We start from the raw sequence: 17,943 nt of genomic DNA on the forward strand, positions 1-17,943 counted from the left end.
TAAAATTCAAGATTAATTCTTAAATAAAATCCTTATAATGTAGTCTCCTGTCTTTATGTGTGTTTTTGGTTTCAAACATTTCAGTTGAAACTGTTACATTTCTAAAAAGCAAAACCAAATCTTGTGGTCACACAAAAGAAACAGGACCTGAAACAGAGAGGCTTTAAGGGACACCAGAAAATCCGATATTCTAACCATTAAATACTCACTGAAACATCCATCCATCCATCCATTCGCTTCCGCTTATCCTTTTCAGGGTTGCGGGGGGCGCTGGAGCCTATCCCAGCTGTCATAGGGCGAGAGGCAGGGTACACCCTGGACAGGTCGCCAGTCTGTCGCAGGGCCAACACACAGGGACAGACAACCATTCACACTCACATTCACTCGCACATTCACACCTAGTGACAATTTGGATTTTCCAATTAACCTATCCCCACAAGCTGCATGTCTTTGGACGGTGGGAGGAAGCCGGAGTACCCGGAGAGAACCCATGCAAACACGGGGAGAACATGCAAACTCCACACAGAAAGACCCCGGCCTGGTGTTGGAATTGAACTCAGGACCTTCTTGCTGTGCGGCAACAGTGCTAACCACCGTGCCACCTAAATACTCACTGAAACAGTAAAAAAAAAAAAAAAAAAAACAGTACCTAGATGGGGGAAAGGCTGATCCTGGTAAACTGGGACAAACTACAAGCTGAAGATGTTATCAAGGAAATTGCTTCAGGAGCTTTGGATAAAAGTATCAGAAGGACATTTGTGTGCTGATGAATACATCCAAAGTAAAAAATAAACCACAATGGCAAAACACCAGACAGAGAGAGTACAGGAAGAGAGGGGAAATTGATTTATCTGACTTTTAACCCTGTGTGGATTGGAGATAATCCCCCAAAATAAATTCAAAGTGCTACATCGAGTTCTTGTTTTTTAAGTCTTTAAAGATGTATAATATACAATCATTTCACCCTGGAAAAAGAGCAGTTCAAAGACATTACTAAACGCTCAAAATTACCATTTATGCCCATGATGAGTGTTTGTGCCTTTCTGATTCACATCCTGTGAATCAGATCAGATCCGTCGCTATTTCACCTGGTATCTGTGTATAGCAACTTCACAGCTGTGGAAATTTTACTGAAGCTTTCGATTGAGATGAAATTTTACAAACGACTTTTTCATAGATCAGGTTAATATGATCACCGGTTTATTCTTCATTTGTATTGTCATTATTGTTAAAAACAGAGGAAAACATGATGCCTGTGCCTGAAGATTACCACTGAATACAGAGCTAACAGATCAACTGAAGATGCCTGTGTTACAACACTCCACACCACCATCTCCCACCTTGAACAACAGGGGCGTCACGCCAGGCTGCTCTTTGTTGACTTTAGTGCTGCCTTTAATACGATACTCCCGGACAGACTGATATCTGCTGGATATCAGATTTCCTTTTACCACCTGCTGCTGGATCAGACTTTCTCTCAGACCATGTACAGAGAGTTAGAGTGGGGCCTCATCTTTCCCCAGCCCTTAGCCTTAACACTGGCTCTCCACAAGGCTGTGTACCGAGTCTCCTGCTGTACACATGACTGTGTCAGTACCCACCCAGACACTACAGTAAGTTTGTAGATGATACCACTGTGGTGGGGCTCATCTCTGGTGGTGATGAGACAGCATACAGAGTTGAGGTTCAGAGGCTGTCGGATTGGTGTGCAAACTACAACTTGGACCTCAATATCACCAGGACAAAAGAGCTGGCAATCAACTTCAGAGGCAGGAAGTCTTTGCTGCAGCCGTGGACGTGGAAAGGGGGGCCAGCTTTAAGTTCCTGGGTGTGCACATAGACACAGACCTCTAATGGAGCTTAAACACCTTGGCGGTTTTAAAGAAGGCCCAACAGCCTCTCCATTTTCTGAAAATCCTCAGAAAGGAGCTGCTGATCGCCTTCTACTGTTGCTCCATTGAAAGTGTGCTGACATACTCACACTGACGTGAGACAGTTTCCAGTTTAGTTGTACCATCGCACTAAGTATGACTGTCCAATGACAAAAAAAAAAAAAAAAAAAGAAAGAAGAAGAAAGTTATATTATCTGAATAAACAAAACCTCTGGCTTCCATTAGTGCAAGTCCTCCAACACTAGTACCTTACATCACTTTAGGTGGTTTTACCACCTGACATTTGATTTATCGCTGCCTGAAAATGAAACAGCACAAGAAAGAGCAGTCACTGTAGCACCTGTGCTGTTGCTGTAGAACAGACAGCAAAGCTTACAGACAAGCGTTCCATTGCTTAAATGTTGCAATGACTAAATTTGATTAATTTTAATTTGATGGTATATGGACCGAAGGAACTCCAATCTATTGAACACACCGAGTGCTTTCCTACAGAATGAAGAGCAGGCAGCAGGTGTTGTACAGGTACACAGTTTAATAGTTATTATAGACATTTTATGTACATTTCAACAGCTGTATTCTATGTGGTACAGCCTTTAAAATCTGCTGTTCATAGTTTGTAAATAAAAAACAAAACACAAAACTCATCAAATCTCGCAAACAGAATTTTTTTTTTCATTTTTCGGAAGACTAAAAAAAATATTTTATTGTATTAATCATGCATTACACAAACGAGAGTTACACAGTAAACTGTAGCATTGGTGAAAATAAAAGAAAAAAATTATATAATAATAAAACTGTGGATCGTAACAAACCAGAACAACAAATTAGACTTCCCCCTGTGGGCCAGCCAGTGAGACAGCAGCTTTTCAAAGATTGAAGCGATATGATGGAGGCGGAGGAGCAGAAGTCTCAGCCTGAACCAAACAAAGCTGTAACTTCACCTGTTCACACTCGAACTGAGCTCGTGCTGCATTCAGGTACCATTTCCCAGCTCATTAAACCAATTATTTGCCGGTTTGTTATTGGAAGTTGGCCTTTAACTGGAGCAGCCCTGCGTTCAAATCTGTGTACATCAAACTATTCTTTGCCCTGTTTGAGGACAAAACTTGTTTTTACATAAATTAAATTTGCTTATTACTAATCAACAAATTTTAAAAAACAAAACAAAGCAAAAGAACCCCCCACAGTGACCACTTTATTATAGGTACCTAAACACGGATGGTGTTTAGTACAGCTGCCTTGCTGTAAGATCTGTCTTCACAAATATCAGAATATTCCACTTAGTGATAGTGTCAAAAATGCATACTTGCATGTGTAAGAGTGTGTACACGTATACAAATGAGTCAGTTCTGTGGGTTCAACATATAAAATGTGGAACTCTGACACAAGTGAGTGTACAGAAAATATAATTTAAAAAAAACTACTTTTGATGGGTCAGAATATTAGAAACACCTCTCAACCTGATGAGATTTTGTAGTTTATACCCATGACCTCCCTTCAGATGATAACAAAAAAAAAATTACAGCCATATCAAAATGATCTTTATGGCAGCTGTATTATACTATAACAAACTGCTCATGTGTACAGTGTACACAACATTTTAAAACTTCATTTCTTAAAAAACAAACAAACAGAGCTAATTAGATGCCAAATATATTGACTGTGAGGAAAAGGCATCATTTCAGCAAGTTGTGTATTTGTAGTTCAAGAAGTTCTCACCTGTAAAACCTTTTTGCTATGACCTCACGTCATTTTATCCAGTCTACATAAACAAGGTCATATAAGACTGGCCTAGGAAGGAGTTGGTCAGGCTTTTTTTCCCCCAGTGATTTTATCGGCTGCAGTGACAAAGACTAGATACTGCAGTGTAAATTAGAATTAACAGAATGACTTAGTAAGCATTCGGCACCTTGCATTTATTCATAGGTCTGCATTTGTATGCTTGGATTACATTTTCTATGCAAATTAATTTTGTTTGTACATTTCTTTACAGGACATAATTAGTTCTGTCTTACACCAGCATTAAGTTGGCATATAAATGTAACTTTCTTATGCCAAATAAGTCTTTTAAAAATGTAACTTTTTAAAACTAATTCTAGCATAAGACAAAGCTAATAGTTAACATGCCAAGGCTGTTGTGTAAAAGACGCAAGGGTTTCACTGTGGAGTAATTAAAATGTATCTTGTGCTTGGAGTCTTTCAGTTGATGATATTGGACTTGCATGCTCTACCCTCTGGAGCAAACACCTTATCACTGTGATAAGCTGCTGTTTCACACTGGAATGTGTGCCATGTTAGACATTAGCTCGAATGGACAAATGTATATTAAAGGTTGATATTTAACATCAGGACAGACACTAACAGATACAGCTGACCCTCTCCTCAGCTGTCTCAACACTCAGCAGCAGCAGTTCCTGTGTTTACATGATCTGAGATCAGGGCCCAAAACTGAAGCCAGACGTCCTGACATATCAGACTGAGGTGAGGTTTTTGGTTGATGGGTCATCCATTGTGGCAGTAACTATATTGTGGATTTTTAAAAAGAATTAAAAAGGACTATAAAAACTAGATTTGTTTTACACAAACAAAAATATGTAACTACAGTAATGCTGAATCCTCCGCTTGTTACACTGTTAAACGTGGGGCTCTGATAGGCCCAGCAGGAGGCTGAGGTCGGTGAGTATTAACCAAACTTCCATTCTCACCAAAACATTCTCAGAGGCAAAAACAAAATCTGATATTAAATCCATTCTGTTTGCTCAAAACATATTTCTTCTTAATTTTTCCCCATTTACAAACTGTAAAACTTGCTTTGCAGAAGTTTTAGTTCAGATTTAATTATTAAAAAGTGAAAGAGAGAAAAAAACAAGTTCAAACATCACATGTTCTGTTCTCAGGTTGACGTTTCTGAAGGTTTAAAGGAAAAATCCCCCTCGGATGTGACTCCAACATCTGATTAACCTCCGGGCTTTCTCTTTAGTACAGTTCCTCAGGCTGTCTTAAAGCAGGGTTTAATGTGGCTAATATGATTTCACTGTCACTAAACAGATGCTGAAATTGTTGTGACAGGAGGAGTGTTTCCATGGACACAAGTACCCCTATTCTGATCATACTATGGATGATACATAGAACAGCTTACAGCTTCCTGTGTTGGGACACGGGCATCTCGAATAATGTCCACCAGTGGAACAGCTTAGATGTTGTATGATTATAAATTGGCAAATGTTTTTTGAGCAGCTAATTAAAATGCACTTTAAACTCATGCACATATGAATTAGACTACACACAAAACACTTGATTACTAGGTATTTTTGCAACTTGGAAATCATTTTGAACAGGCCAAACGTCTAAAATCAACTTAAATAGCTGCTACTTTTCAGTGTTTCGGCATTTAAAGATTGATGATAGTCTATGACATAGTTCAATTTTTTGTTTCTGTGCAGGTAGCTGTGTGACACACACAAAAAAGATCTGAACAGAGACGCTCTTCTCCACGTAAACACTGTGAAGAAGCAGTGTGTACAAAGCACAACAAAGACACTGGTGTTTAAGTTTTTCCTGTTTTACCAGAGCTTAGCACAGCCATGAAAATGTCAAAATTGTTTCTTCAGACTGTTTTGTCTGGACAGGAGATCAGTGTAATGAGAGGATGTTTTACATATGCTCTCTCCTGAGGCAGGCGAGAGCCAGTACAAAACTGTACTCAACTCGAATTCTTTGCTACTCTATATTTTTGCTAGTTCAACTAGTGGTTAGCTCTACTAAATGGATTACAGTAGGAGAAAGTGCAGACTTTGGAGACTCATTAGAATGCTCCACTCTTGGACATTTCTAGCTGTATCACCTCATGTGAAGTGTCAGACTGGGAGAGCAGACTGCTTAATGCACTACAGTTGTGCTTAGATTTGGTTTCATATGCCACTGAAGCTTCAACACCTGGGGAGTAATAGAGCTTTTATAATGTATAACAAACATAGAGAAAACACTGGCAGCCAATTATAACTGTTCGGGACTGCAAGCCTGCTCTGAACTGCCTTGAAAGTAGAGTTCTTTAGAGTTATTGGAGAAAAATTAGCCAAATGGGGGTGAATTCAATACAGATTCCAGGCAACTTCTCACGAGGGCCATTTTTCGAGTTGTAACTGTCTCCACTCAGACATGCCTGAACATTTAGCATTGACTCAGCATTGAGTCCAGTGGGACAGAAAGAGAAACAGGGGAAAGGTGCAAAAATGTCCCCACAACATGTAGACTGTAGTGCTACGATTCCACAGTTTAATGTGCTACATTTGACCGCCGTATTACGATGCTAAATGACAACAGTAAGAAATAAAAGAGCGATGGGTTAACTCATCTAGATGTCAGGCTGCTTTCCTTGGCCAGCTCTGACCAGGTCTAATTTTGGGGGGATTTTTCCTTTACGTCTGCCCTCAGCTCCAGCTCTTCTGTCTGGGATCAGGAGTCACAGTAGTGTTAGTGAATAGGGACAGGCATGTAGTGTCAAAGCTACCTTAGGGATTTGTGAGGGGCCAGATGGGTTTCAGGCAAGCTGCTCCAAGTTGATCATTAAACGCGTTTCTGCTGTCTCTTAGCTGTAGGGAGATCACACCACTCCACCTCTTAACTTAAAAATTTGTGTAAGAAACCTGTGTGTGTTTGTTCAGTTGTCCGTTGGAGATTCTCCAGTCTTTCATATTAATATATATTCTGTGTTCAGAGACCTGAACAGACCTGAATCCTGTTTGTGTACAGACTAGCCCCTCTCTCTCTTTGTCTGTCTCTGTATCCCTCACCTCGAGGTCATCTCCTCTTTTTTGTTTTCTTTTTTCTGTTGTTTAAATCTTCTCTTCCTCGTCTATACGTAGACTCTGGCAAGGGCGTCGGCTCCAGCGGAGGCAATGTAGGCCTTGGAGGGGTGGAAGGCCACGTCGTAGATGGCCTCCTCGCTCTTCTTACGATGAGCTGTGATCTCTTGAACACACGTTTTACTGTCTAGGTTCCACAGACGCAGAGAGCAGTCGTGACCTGAGGAGAAGAAAAAAATGTAAGCCATTATGTCAATGTTGTTACAAAGTAATTTAATTGCACAAACCAAACTCATTTCCGTTTCTTTTGACTTGAGAAGTGATAGAAACAAACGATTAATGTTATATTAAAATCTTGAATGCACTGACAGTTTTGTCATACAGTTGCCTTAACTGCCATAACATGAGCAGAAGCAGGAGACTTACGAAGGCACATGTGCTTAGTTCCTGTGATCAAAACTGACCCTGCGCTGAGCCTAATCTATCTTAGCTGCTACCTGGACTAACTGCAAACTATCTTATGTACATAGAAAGTGAGTGAAAGAGGTCAGCTAATTAATCTCTAGCTCTCTGTGCTTAAATAGCTGTAAAATTAGCTTGCTCTGTAATGTTTCAAATTAACTACTGCCAGATTTGTCTGCACAGTGTCTCCCAACCCTTTGGAGCCACGGCACATATTTCACATTAGAAAAAAATCACACAGCACACCATCAAACCAAAAATGTCACAAAAAGCACATTGATAATTTTCCCCCGTGCATCAGGCAGAGTGGAATTGGTTTGGTTTGTCCCCAGTGTACCTTTTTTGCTTTCTGACCACTACTCATGTTAGGGCCTTCATCTGGGTCAGAATTTTCTCCAGGGCCCAGGTCAGATTGACTACTTGTTCTTTTCAAATATTTATCTATTGCTATTACGCACTGCATTGTCTCATTCACAGCATGACGGTTATGTCATTTCTTCTTCGTCTTCTGTTTTACTGGCAGTTGGCATTCTATTTAATTAGAGTAGGTAGTTTTACTGCCCTCTAGTGGAAGAGAATGTAATTCTCCAAAAGTTGATTTTGTTCATCTCTTGTAGCGTTTACAAGAGATTACAATAGAATGTAATTGTTCTGCCCATTACTCACGCCAGTCATTTAGAGTACTAATCAGGTGGAACCAGATAATCTTTCACGGCACACCTATGTGCCGCGGCACAGTGGTTGGGAAACACTGGTCTAGCAAAGGACAGGAACAAGCTACAATGCATACATAGCCATATAAGCACAAAGCATATCATCTCTCATTTCTAACATTTTAAGTATCAAAAAATTAAGAGAGTGAGAAAAACTATGTGAACCTTAGTGCTTCCAAACCTACTACGCCATTAGGAATCAAGAGAGTAAGTGGCAACCAGATTCTGCTACTCAGATGCACTTAAGTAATTATCAGTGAGTATGAGAACCTGTGCAACAGGAGAAGTTCTTGGCAGTTTGAAGCTTTTAAAAAGATGATATTGGAGAAGAAATTCTTTCTGCCCTTCAGTTTGGGAAGGGTTATAAGGAGACTTCTAAACAGTTTAAAGTCCAGCGTTCTGAAGTGAAAAAGATTCTAAAAGAATAAATTAAGCCCATAAAGAAATGTCAACAACCCACAATGAACTGAACCAATGTTTAGTGTTATGCCACACACTGTCTGTAATAATAATGGTATAAATGTTTACATGCACTGTAGCCGGGCTCTCTCAAAGGATAAAAAGCTAACATGCAAGGAGCAGCTAGGCAGAAACTGAATTCACCACTGACATGCTGTCATCCTTAAAACCTTGATTAAATATTGTTGAACACGCCAATATATTGGTAAGGCGATTTCTTAGTATTGCCAAATAATTTTAATTGTTCTGCTGATAACTGAAAAATAAATAAGGAAGGAGAGACAAAAAAAAAAAAAGACCGTTCAACCATGTTAAGAGGGTTGCCATTGGATAGTTTGTCCACCAGACTGCAGTATGCTCGGATCAGCTGGTTGCCGTTTCCCAACAGGGAAGTTGCAGTTGGGCAGAGCAAGTAATCCAAGACTTCTCGTGTCAATAAAACAAAACTATTTTTAAATTTCATTTTCATACAATCTTGGTAAGGACTCAAATGATTACACCTAACAATTTTTAGGGAAATCCATTCATATTTTGTGTGTCTAGAAGATAAAGCTTTATTGGCCAATATATATTGCCTATTTTAAAAAAAATCACCAAATATTGGTCTGAAAAATACTACATCAGTCAGGCTCTACAACCATCATGCCATCACCATGACATAAAATTGCAATATTATGTGGAAATGCAGTCTGTGCCCCAAGTGAAACTGAGTGCAGCTATTCTGTGCCCTGACAAACATCCACAGCTGGAAACTGAGCATATTTCCAGCCCAAGACAAGAGACCTGCTGACTTGTGGTTAGCAGGCATTTTTTGAAAGGTCAGAGAAACTGAGTACTTGAATGTGTGACAGGACCAGTGAAACCCGCATCACAGCCTGCTCTTTGGATCCTGCTATCAAACCCCAATTGTCCAAATAGGCTAAGATGTGACCACTCCTCACATTGAGCTGACAGTTCGTTAATACATTTGGTCAAAGTACACAGAGTGAAACAGTGGATGGAAATCAGTGTGAACGGCTGATGTCAAACTGAATGTTACAACCTGAGACACCAAAAGTGTTTTTGTGGGGGTGTGCCTATCAGACTGTGATAGGAAAGTGCATCACCTTTTGGGGCTGACAACCTGAACAGAACTTGGGCCAAAGACATCTGACCTCAATATGGAGAGGCACCAGTGGGTTGTCTGGGGAACCAGTGATCCAAACATAGATGGGCAATGCCTGCACCATGAGCTCTGTCACTAAGCCTGATTAATGTGTCTAAATGAAATGTGGAAAATCTTGGATGGAAGAGCTGTGGGGGCACCTGTGTTTAGATTGTGAGACAGGGCCAAACAAACTGTCAGTAATGGATCTATAGGTGGTGGTTAACTAAATCAGCTTTTTCCAGATCCTGTCTATAGCCAGACACAGTGAAATGAGTAGATTTCGGATTGATACATGCAGTGGTTAGTCCTGAGAAGAAGAAGAAAAAAAAAAAGAAGTTTTTTTTTTACCGTCATCAGAAAACCTCACAAAACATAAATGGCTTCTCAGCTGTCAGAGGAGAGCTTCTTAGTTATACGGTGAAACAGAGGAAACAGGTGTTTTGTTTTGGCTAGCCAGCGCAGCAGGACTGGCAGCATACTGGTCTGACGACTCTAAAACTGGGTCAAAGGACTCTGAGAAGAGGATTGTGCCGTGTAAGAGCAGCACCTCCCAGGACTTTCTCTACTAACGTGACCCGAGTGAAAGAGCTCATGACAAAATGCATGCCCTTGGGTCTTAGTCAAAAATCTCCTCACATGGAAAAGCCAGCTTGCCAAATGAAGTGTTCGTGGTGAGGTGAGGAGCATAAGGATTGAGGAATAACTGTGGTGACAGGGGTATATACGCAGACGGGGTCTAACATATAGCACTGCAGGTCATTTGACTTAAAGCTGTGAACAAAGCCGTTGTGAGGCAAGTGTCCTAGTTGAGCACACATGATAATCAATGCGATGTGCTGTACAAGTAAATAGACTAAAGAGAATACTCAGTCATGTAATGGTACAAAGCAAAGTTGAACTAACTTACATAGATAATAGGATGGGTTTTGATTATCGATTTATCGATTAAAATCAATTCTAGCTTGGATAACGTGATATCGGTTCATTAAAATCCTGAATCGATTTTTAAATATAAATTTATTTTGCCCAAAATGCCAGAATCTCAGGTTAAACCTCACAAAATTTCAACAACCACCAAACAGCTAAAACAGTAAATGAGAGCAGGAGCACGGGTTCTGCACAAAGACGTAAACGCAAAGAGCGGACCCGCCGACGCATCAGAATCAGTGAGATGTCGCCTTTCTCACCCGACGGCACGAACACGGTCGGGGCTGAAAGCCGACAGCTCACCGATTCTGGTGTTTCGCGCTTTGTGTTTATGTCCTTTTTGCGCTAGATTCTGAAGCTGCAGGTTTTATCTCTGACTGAACCCGCAGCAAAATGATCCAAACTACGCTTCACATAGACATCGTCATGAATTCCCTCCTACTTACTGTTTTGCTTCCACCAAGATAAAAATCACACTTCCTGCACAGCTCTCCCTCTCTCAGGAATAGTTTCCCATCTAAAAATCTGTTTTCTGCATTATTTGCTTGCTTATCGTGGCTCAAGAGTTGGGAGTTCGCCTTGTAATCGGAAGGTTGCCGGTTCGAGCCCCGGCTTGGACAGTCTCGGTCGTTGTGTCCTTGGGCAAGACACTTCACCCGTTGCCTACTGGTGGTGGTCAGAGGGCCCGGTGGCGCCAGTGTCCGGCAGCCTCGCCTCTGTCAGTGCGCCCCAGGGTGGCTGTGGCTACAATGTAGCTTGCCATCACCAGTGTGTGAATGTGTGCGTGAATGGGTGGATGACTGGATATGTAAAGCGCTTTGGGGTCCTTAGGGACTAGTAAAGCGCTATATAAATACAGGCCATTTACCATTTACCATTTATCACCCACTGCCGTTGTTTACAGCGCTGTCGGCCGCTGTTTCTTTTTTCCTTTTACTTACTTCGGAAAAGAAAACCTAATTTCTGCTGTTCAGTATGCTACTGAACAAATTAAAACTTTTTAAAATTATGCAAAATTGCAAAACCCTTAGCTGTGTCTCTAATAAAACGAATCGAATCGATTCGGGACCTTGTGAATCGGAATTGAATCGATTCTAGAAATCAGTGACGATACTCAGCCCTAATAGATAACCTTTCAATCTTCACTAGTCACCATCTACAGCACGCATGAAGAACTGTAATAACTTTCAGAATTTAATTTTAAAAAAGCTAAATTAAATTCAATGCTTTATTCTGAGCTCCAGGAAGACTTTTATGAGACTTACTGCCAGACATCAGGTAGATGCCGTTGGGATCCACGGCCAGGCTGGTCACTGCATCCAGATGAGCCACCATGGCATGAATCACTTTACCTGCATAGAGGACACAAGGCACACCTAAGCACTTCCAGAAGGACTCGTTTTTCTCAAGTCAAAATAATTCTGAGTCACTCTGTACACAGTGTCTGTGAAGTGGGAGCTGTGAAACCTGATCTCACCAATCAGGCTCACCATCTTTGGAGTGATGGACACAGCTGGGGAGTAGCTGCAGACTGACCTGACTTGTTATCAAAGAATTTGATGTGTCGATCTTCATGAGCAGTGATGGTTACTGGAAGCGTGGGATGACTCACCACCTTATTTATATGATTTGACCCCGACAGAGCTGAGGAGGGAGAGAAAGGGATAACACTGTTTACTGTCCTCAAAAACCCATCACACACCTCATATCTGTTCATGGTTGTTTGTGCTCTTACTGCCATCTCCCTGTCCTTTGAGCACAAGTGCTTGCTGGGAAGTTTCCAGGTCATACACAACCACGTCTCCGCTATTAAAGGATGCCACCATGTGAGCAGGGTCACAACCATTGAAGTCCACTGATGTGGGGATCCCATGCTCTGTTGACAGATGTAAACATCAGCAAGTCTGTTCAAACTCCCTCCTGCAAAGAAGCGCACCCTTTTTCTTCTTCTTACCATGGTTTGTATTGAAAGTGCTAATGCAGGGGTTTTTCTCTGTTGGGTTCCACAGCTTCACTGTTCCGTCGGCCGAGCAGGACAGGAGGCGGTTTTTGATACCGCTGTATGCCAATCCCCACACAGCGTCCGTGTGTCCTAACCAGGAACCTGCCAGGACGCTTGGATCTGATTGGAAGAGAGATAAGAAATGAGAGGGGCCTTCTGTTTTTATAACTGTACATTCATCTAACTGACAAATATTCCCAATTGAAAGAGAAAACTTTAACAAAGGGAAGACATTTTTGGTGTTTTTGTAAGGTTTTGTGAAATAAAATGTTCCCGAAAAATTTTATTTTTCCCCAAGTAAAGACATCTTTTTAAAATCCAGCATTTTGTTCAGAAAGTAAAGACATGAGGAAAGCAGCCTTAATAGGAGCAGACCTAAAAGAAAAACATTCAAACTTGGGAACCGAAAAGAATAAAACAAAAAAAGAAAAAGAAATTTTTTGGGGATAGCAGAGCCATGTGAGGTAATCTAAGAAATCTATATTTTTGAAAAAACAAGGAGATCATTATGAAAGGAGACAACCGGTTTACTTGTTTTTCTTTTGGCTGTTACCATAACAAGTCGCCACAGTGGATCATCTCCCCATTATTAGTATACCCTTCTGCTACACCAGCCCTCTGCATGTCCACACTCAGCATGAATCTTCTCTGTGGTCCCATTTCCTCCTGCCTAGCAGCTTCATTTTCAACGTCTTTTGTCCAATATATCCGCTGCCTCTCCTCTGTGCATGCCCAAACATCTCAGCCTTGTCGCTCTAACTTTTCATATCTGCCCAACCTGAGCCGTCTCTGCCATCTTCAGCTTGGCCTCTCCTCTTTTTGTTAGCGCCACTCGAAACTATAGCAGGGCTCACTACTACTTAAACCTTTTCCCTTTCACTTAGTGAAATAGTGTGTACCATAAGTGTCGTAGGGATCAACATTTGAGCTGGGGATGTTCCACCACTGGATGGTTGCGTCAAGACCACCACTAAAACACTGTTCACCACTGGAGGTCATCGCCAATGACAACACTGGTCCACTGAAGACAGAAAAGAGCATCATCACCAGAGGTTTGGTAAAATACATATATTTACGGATGATGTCAAGTGCAAACACGTAACCTCGACAGTCATTTAATCCTGCTGGTTACTGAGATCTCTCACTTACACTCACAAAGAGTGTGAGTGAGATCAACATCTAGCAAGTTTAGACATGAGCAGTGAAAAGACCTTTATAACTATAATATACCAAAAATGTTCTATAAATCTAGTTTGTCCAAACATGATACTGATAGTTTTTAGTTTGTTAAAGACATTTTCTGATATTTTAATCAAATTCTTTTTTTTTTTAAATATTAAAAAAAACAAAACAACTTTTCAGACATATTTTAATACAGTTTTTATTTTGATTTAGTGTTTTATTTGCATTTTAGTTATTTTTAATTCTACTATTATCTGGCAATTTGGTCCATTAAATTTTCCAGATTTTTTTAAACACTTTTCTGTTACTTTATAACAATTTTTTCCTGGTGTTTGACTTACATTTTCTCAGACATATTTCCTGCTGCTGAGATTATTCTCATGCTGTAGCTACAGGGTGCCTGTCAGTCTTAATCACTACTAATGCTCATTTATTCATAGCTGCTGCCACTAAAAAGCATCATTTCTGTCTTCCTGCCAACAGCAGTTCACCACAGGTCTGAAATTACCTTTAAAAAAAAAACAAAAAAACAACTCACTTTTTTTAAATATTACTTGTGTCACTTAAAACGTGAAGAAATCTGATGTAACTTGAAAAAGTTAAAAACACCATGGAACCTCAACCATCAAGTCAAATAGAGCCTTAGACACACTGTGTGTGTTTGGATACATACACATGGGCTCTGAATGTGTAGATCGGTTCCACATCGAAAGAGGCACTTCTGGAAAAAACAAACAACAACAACAGTGAAATAAACAAGCAGATTGTTACTTCATCATCAAACAGACTCTTCTTCAACTCTGTTACAGGCAGCAGTGACTGTTTTTCACTGTACGACAGTAAGTCCTGAGGGGTATTATTTAAAGGGATTATTTGTAAGACACTGACACATCAGAAGCTTGTGGTGTGAGTTTGATCAGAATAGTGCCATGGAAACGCAGTGATGAGGAGAAAATGAGATGCTAATACTGAAAGGATCTGCCAGGTTTGTAAGGAGAGGATTTTCCTCTGAAGCAGAGTGAATAAAAGCTTTTCTATGTGATGAGGAAATACTGTCCATGCTGAGCGTTCTTTTCTCAACCGACTGAACTTTTTCTTCTTTCTTTTTTTAAAATTTAGGATACCCTTTAGAAAATGATTTTTGCTTTGATCACAGCTTTGCAATGTTGCCAGTATTTCAACCAGCTCTGAGGTCTCCACTGCAAATGGTTTCCAGAAGCAACCGTTGCAACAAGTTAATCACTGGAAATTCTTTCTTCAATACAAGACCATCACTTAGGTTGTGTTAATGTAATGCTGGTATAGAGCAAACAGCCTTATTTAACTATTGCAGTAATCCCAGTCATGGCAAGAACTGTTCAGCTAAGAGAAACAAGCATAATCATGCTGTAACTAGAGAAGGTCCCATTGGGATCACAGCAGCAAAGACTAAGGTGTTCAGGTGCTGGCTATTTAAGTAAAGGCAATGTCTTATTTTACATAAACAAAGTCATCCAGGTCATTGTAGTCTAAGGAGCTTGAAAAGAAAAGAGTCTGGACTTCTTTAGGTTTCTTTGAAAACGTTTCACCTCTCATCCGAGAAGCTTCTTCAGTTCAGAACTGAAGAAGCTTTTCTTTCCAAGCTCCTCAGACTATATATTTTGGTGTAATTTATGCCAGAGTCTTTTGATTATTCTGGTAGTTCTGCTTGGAGGTTTATGTGTACATCTGGTGTTACTCTACTTTTTGGCAGGGACAGTCTTGGTGAGGTTCCACAGTTTAAGGGTGTGATCCTCGGACACGGTGACCAGGCAGGGCTCAACGGGGTGAAAGTCCAGTGCTCGGACACCATCGAAGTGGCTCCTTAGCGTGTACTTGGGGTTCCATGTCTTCCTGAACGAAGACTCCTTACTGGACGGCAGCTGAGGAAAAGAAGATGTCATTGTTAGGGCAATTTCTAAAGAATGTTTGAGTTTTAAACTGCAGCTTAGTTTTTTTTTTTCCTTACATCATAGCCATAGTCTGTTTCATCGTTGGTGACTGTGAGGTCGGCAAGGTCACCCAGTCCCAGCACGCTCTCCAACACATCATCTGACCCCCCAAGTAAGAAGGACTTCCCCCCGCCAGTAGGAAATGGTAGAGGCTCCGCTGAAGAGTGAGAGGCTTTAATAAACACACTGTACCTCTCCATTACAAGATTATATTCATTAGCTGTTGTCATAATGATTTTACAGCCACACAATTCATTAATTGGAAAAATAATCATCAATAATTTACAATTTGCATTTGTTTATTTAAGGTGAATATCATTCAACAGACAGAGCAAAGGACACAGCCTTCATATATTTACAATCAGTGGGATTCATGTACATCTCTTACCCCACTCTGTCCCGTCTCCGGAGCTCCGAGCCTCACCCGCCCCTTCTCCATCCTCAGCCGTCACCAAGAAGTCAAACTCCTTTAGAGCCTCCTCTGTGTCGGCATCATCCTCTGACGCTAAGCCCTCGTTTCCCACCTGAAATAGCAGGAGAGGAAAGAGAGAGAAAAAACAAAAAACAAAACACAAGTTAAGAATTAAGGAAGAGGTGTTGAAGGACGGCAGAGTAAAGGAAGGAGGTACAGGGGAAAAGAACAACAGTGGTGATTTAAAAGGGGCTGCCTGCTCTCTGTTTACCTTGGTCTTATGTTTCTTGGCTCTGTGATGTTTGTCAGTGGTGATGTCATCCATCAGGTCCCCCTCCTCATCATCGTCTTCATCGCTGTCTTCTGTGTTTTCCAGAAAGTTAAAAGTCTCCAGAACATCACCTGGACTCCTGGATATAAACACCAATGTTGTTACACTTAAGTTGTCTGCTGGGTTGTGTTTGTGCTTGCACTGTCAGTGTGGTGGGAGATGTCACACTGGGGAGACTTGGCTCCTTTTCATGTGAAAGCGATATTAGGTTAGGTTTGGGTTCGGGCCCACTATCTTAGGCAAAGGCTAGGTCATGGTTATAATAACTTAAGGCAAATGTTAGATTCAGATGTAGCTAGAATAATATAAACACAGACACACTGACCAGCATGAGAGGAAGGGGATGTGGTGCTGCTCATGTTGAGATGGTAAACACAACAGTGGACAGTGAGAATCCATGTTTTACAGTGGGGCATGAAACAAAATCAAGCCTTGAGAGCAAAGAAATGAAGCTTGATGCTGAATTAACTTATTATAGATAGGCAAGTAAGCAGTTTGTTACAAAGGAACTACCAATTTGTGTTTGTTTTGCTGTTTTATGTTTTTTGTTACTGGAGCGGTTTTCACAAAAGCTGAAATCAGTAAAGTACTGGCTAGTACTGCATGTGAACAGCTGTGCGTGTGTCTGTACCTTTTGTCCTTGCGGCGCTCGGTCCCATTGATCAGGTGCTGCAGGTTCTTGTTCTCCACAGATCCATTCTGCTCTGAGCCCGACAGGCCAAGCAGAGAGCGAACCCTCTGAGTACGAACGTCCAGGATGGTGTCTGTGTATCCGACTTCCTGTAGGTACCTGACCGCCAAACAAACACGTGCACACTGTAAACTACACATCATTTGGTCAAATACTGATTTTTGTTAACAAATTAATTCAAAAAATTATTTCAGCATTTTGCTTCCACTGCAAATACAAGTGCTCAAATGTTCTTACTGTCTGAGCAGCTGTCTTCCTTGTTTCCAGGTGAGCTGACTGTTGGCATGAACAGCAGAGACCTCTGAATCTTTGGTGTCTAAGGACAAAAACAGAAACAGTGATTTATACAGCACTGCCTGCTGGACACAAAACAGAGATGGCTTTCATCAGTTGTATTTAAAGCTGTGAGTTAGTTCAAGTCTAAGAAGAAAGGTCAGGAGTCCATCAATCAATCCATCTTCTTGTGCTTATCCAATTCCAATTAACAATTAACATTTTAAAGAACTGCGTATGATGAGGGATTTACATCACAGTGTTTAATGCTCATGTGTTTCCGGTTTATTACAAAACCCCACTAACTGCATGTCTTTAAACTGTGGGAAGAAGCCCGAGTACCCAGCGAGAACCCATGCAGATACAGCATGAAAACTCCAAACACAAAGACCCTGACCAGGTGACTGATTTGAACGCAGGAGTTTCTTGCTGTGAGGCGACAGTGCTAATCGTTGCACCACCATGCTGCCCAGGGGCTAAGAACCTACATCTTTTATATGCAGTCTACAAAAGGCCACACTGAATATAAAGCATGTGTACAATGAGAGATTAGTGGAGGGGAGTATGACATCATACCTGATTCAAAACTTGGCATCTTCATTTCTCCTTGGTTTAGCTCTGTTCCATATTTTAACTTGTGGTATTTTGCTCTGAAAATGGAAAAAAGAGAAACTAAT

At 40.9% G+C, this 17,943-nt stretch overlaps 1 protein-coding gene across 1 annotated transcript in view; it reads right to left on the minus strand.

The window, feature by feature from the left end:
- Window positions 1-2,404: 2,404 nt before the first annotated feature.
- strn3 (striatin, calmodulin binding protein 3) overlaps window positions 2,405-17,943 on the minus strand; it is a 33,426-nt gene continuing 17,887 nt past the window's right edge. The window contains exons 3-16 of the mRNA XM_082515708.1: window positions 17,843-17,916; window positions 17,231-17,309; window positions 16,934-17,092; window positions 16,243-16,381; window positions 15,948-16,083; window positions 15,577-15,716; window positions 15,312-15,490; window positions 14,263-14,310; window positions 13,307-13,428; window positions 12,360-12,527; window positions 12,141-12,281; window positions 11,942-12,049; window positions 11,671-11,757; window positions 2,405-6,917 (exon numbers count right to left, since the gene is read on the minus strand). Of these exons, the coding sequence (XP_082371834.1) occupies window positions 6,748-6,917; window positions 11,671-11,757; window positions 11,942-12,049; window positions 12,141-12,281; window positions 12,360-12,527; window positions 13,307-13,428; window positions 14,263-14,310; window positions 15,312-15,490; window positions 15,577-15,716; window positions 15,948-16,083; window positions 16,243-16,381; window positions 16,934-17,092; window positions 17,231-17,309; window positions 17,843-17,916 (1,750 nt within the window). The 3' untranslated portion in view covers window positions 2,405-6,747. The remainder of the gene's footprint in view (window positions 6,918-11,670; window positions 11,758-11,941; window positions 12,050-12,140; window positions 12,282-12,359; window positions 12,528-13,306; window positions 13,429-14,262; window positions 14,311-15,311; window positions 15,491-15,576; window positions 15,717-15,947; window positions 16,084-16,242; window positions 16,382-16,933; window positions 17,093-17,230; window positions 17,310-17,842; window positions 17,917-17,943) is intronic.

The sequence above is a fragment of the Aulonocara stuartgranti genome (genome assembly GCF_965226115.1).
Source record: "Aulonocara stuartgranti genome assembly, chromosome: 19".
NCBI classification, from domain to species: Eukaryota; Metazoa; Chordata; class Actinopteri; order Cichliformes; family Cichlidae; genus Aulonocara; species Aulonocara stuartgranti.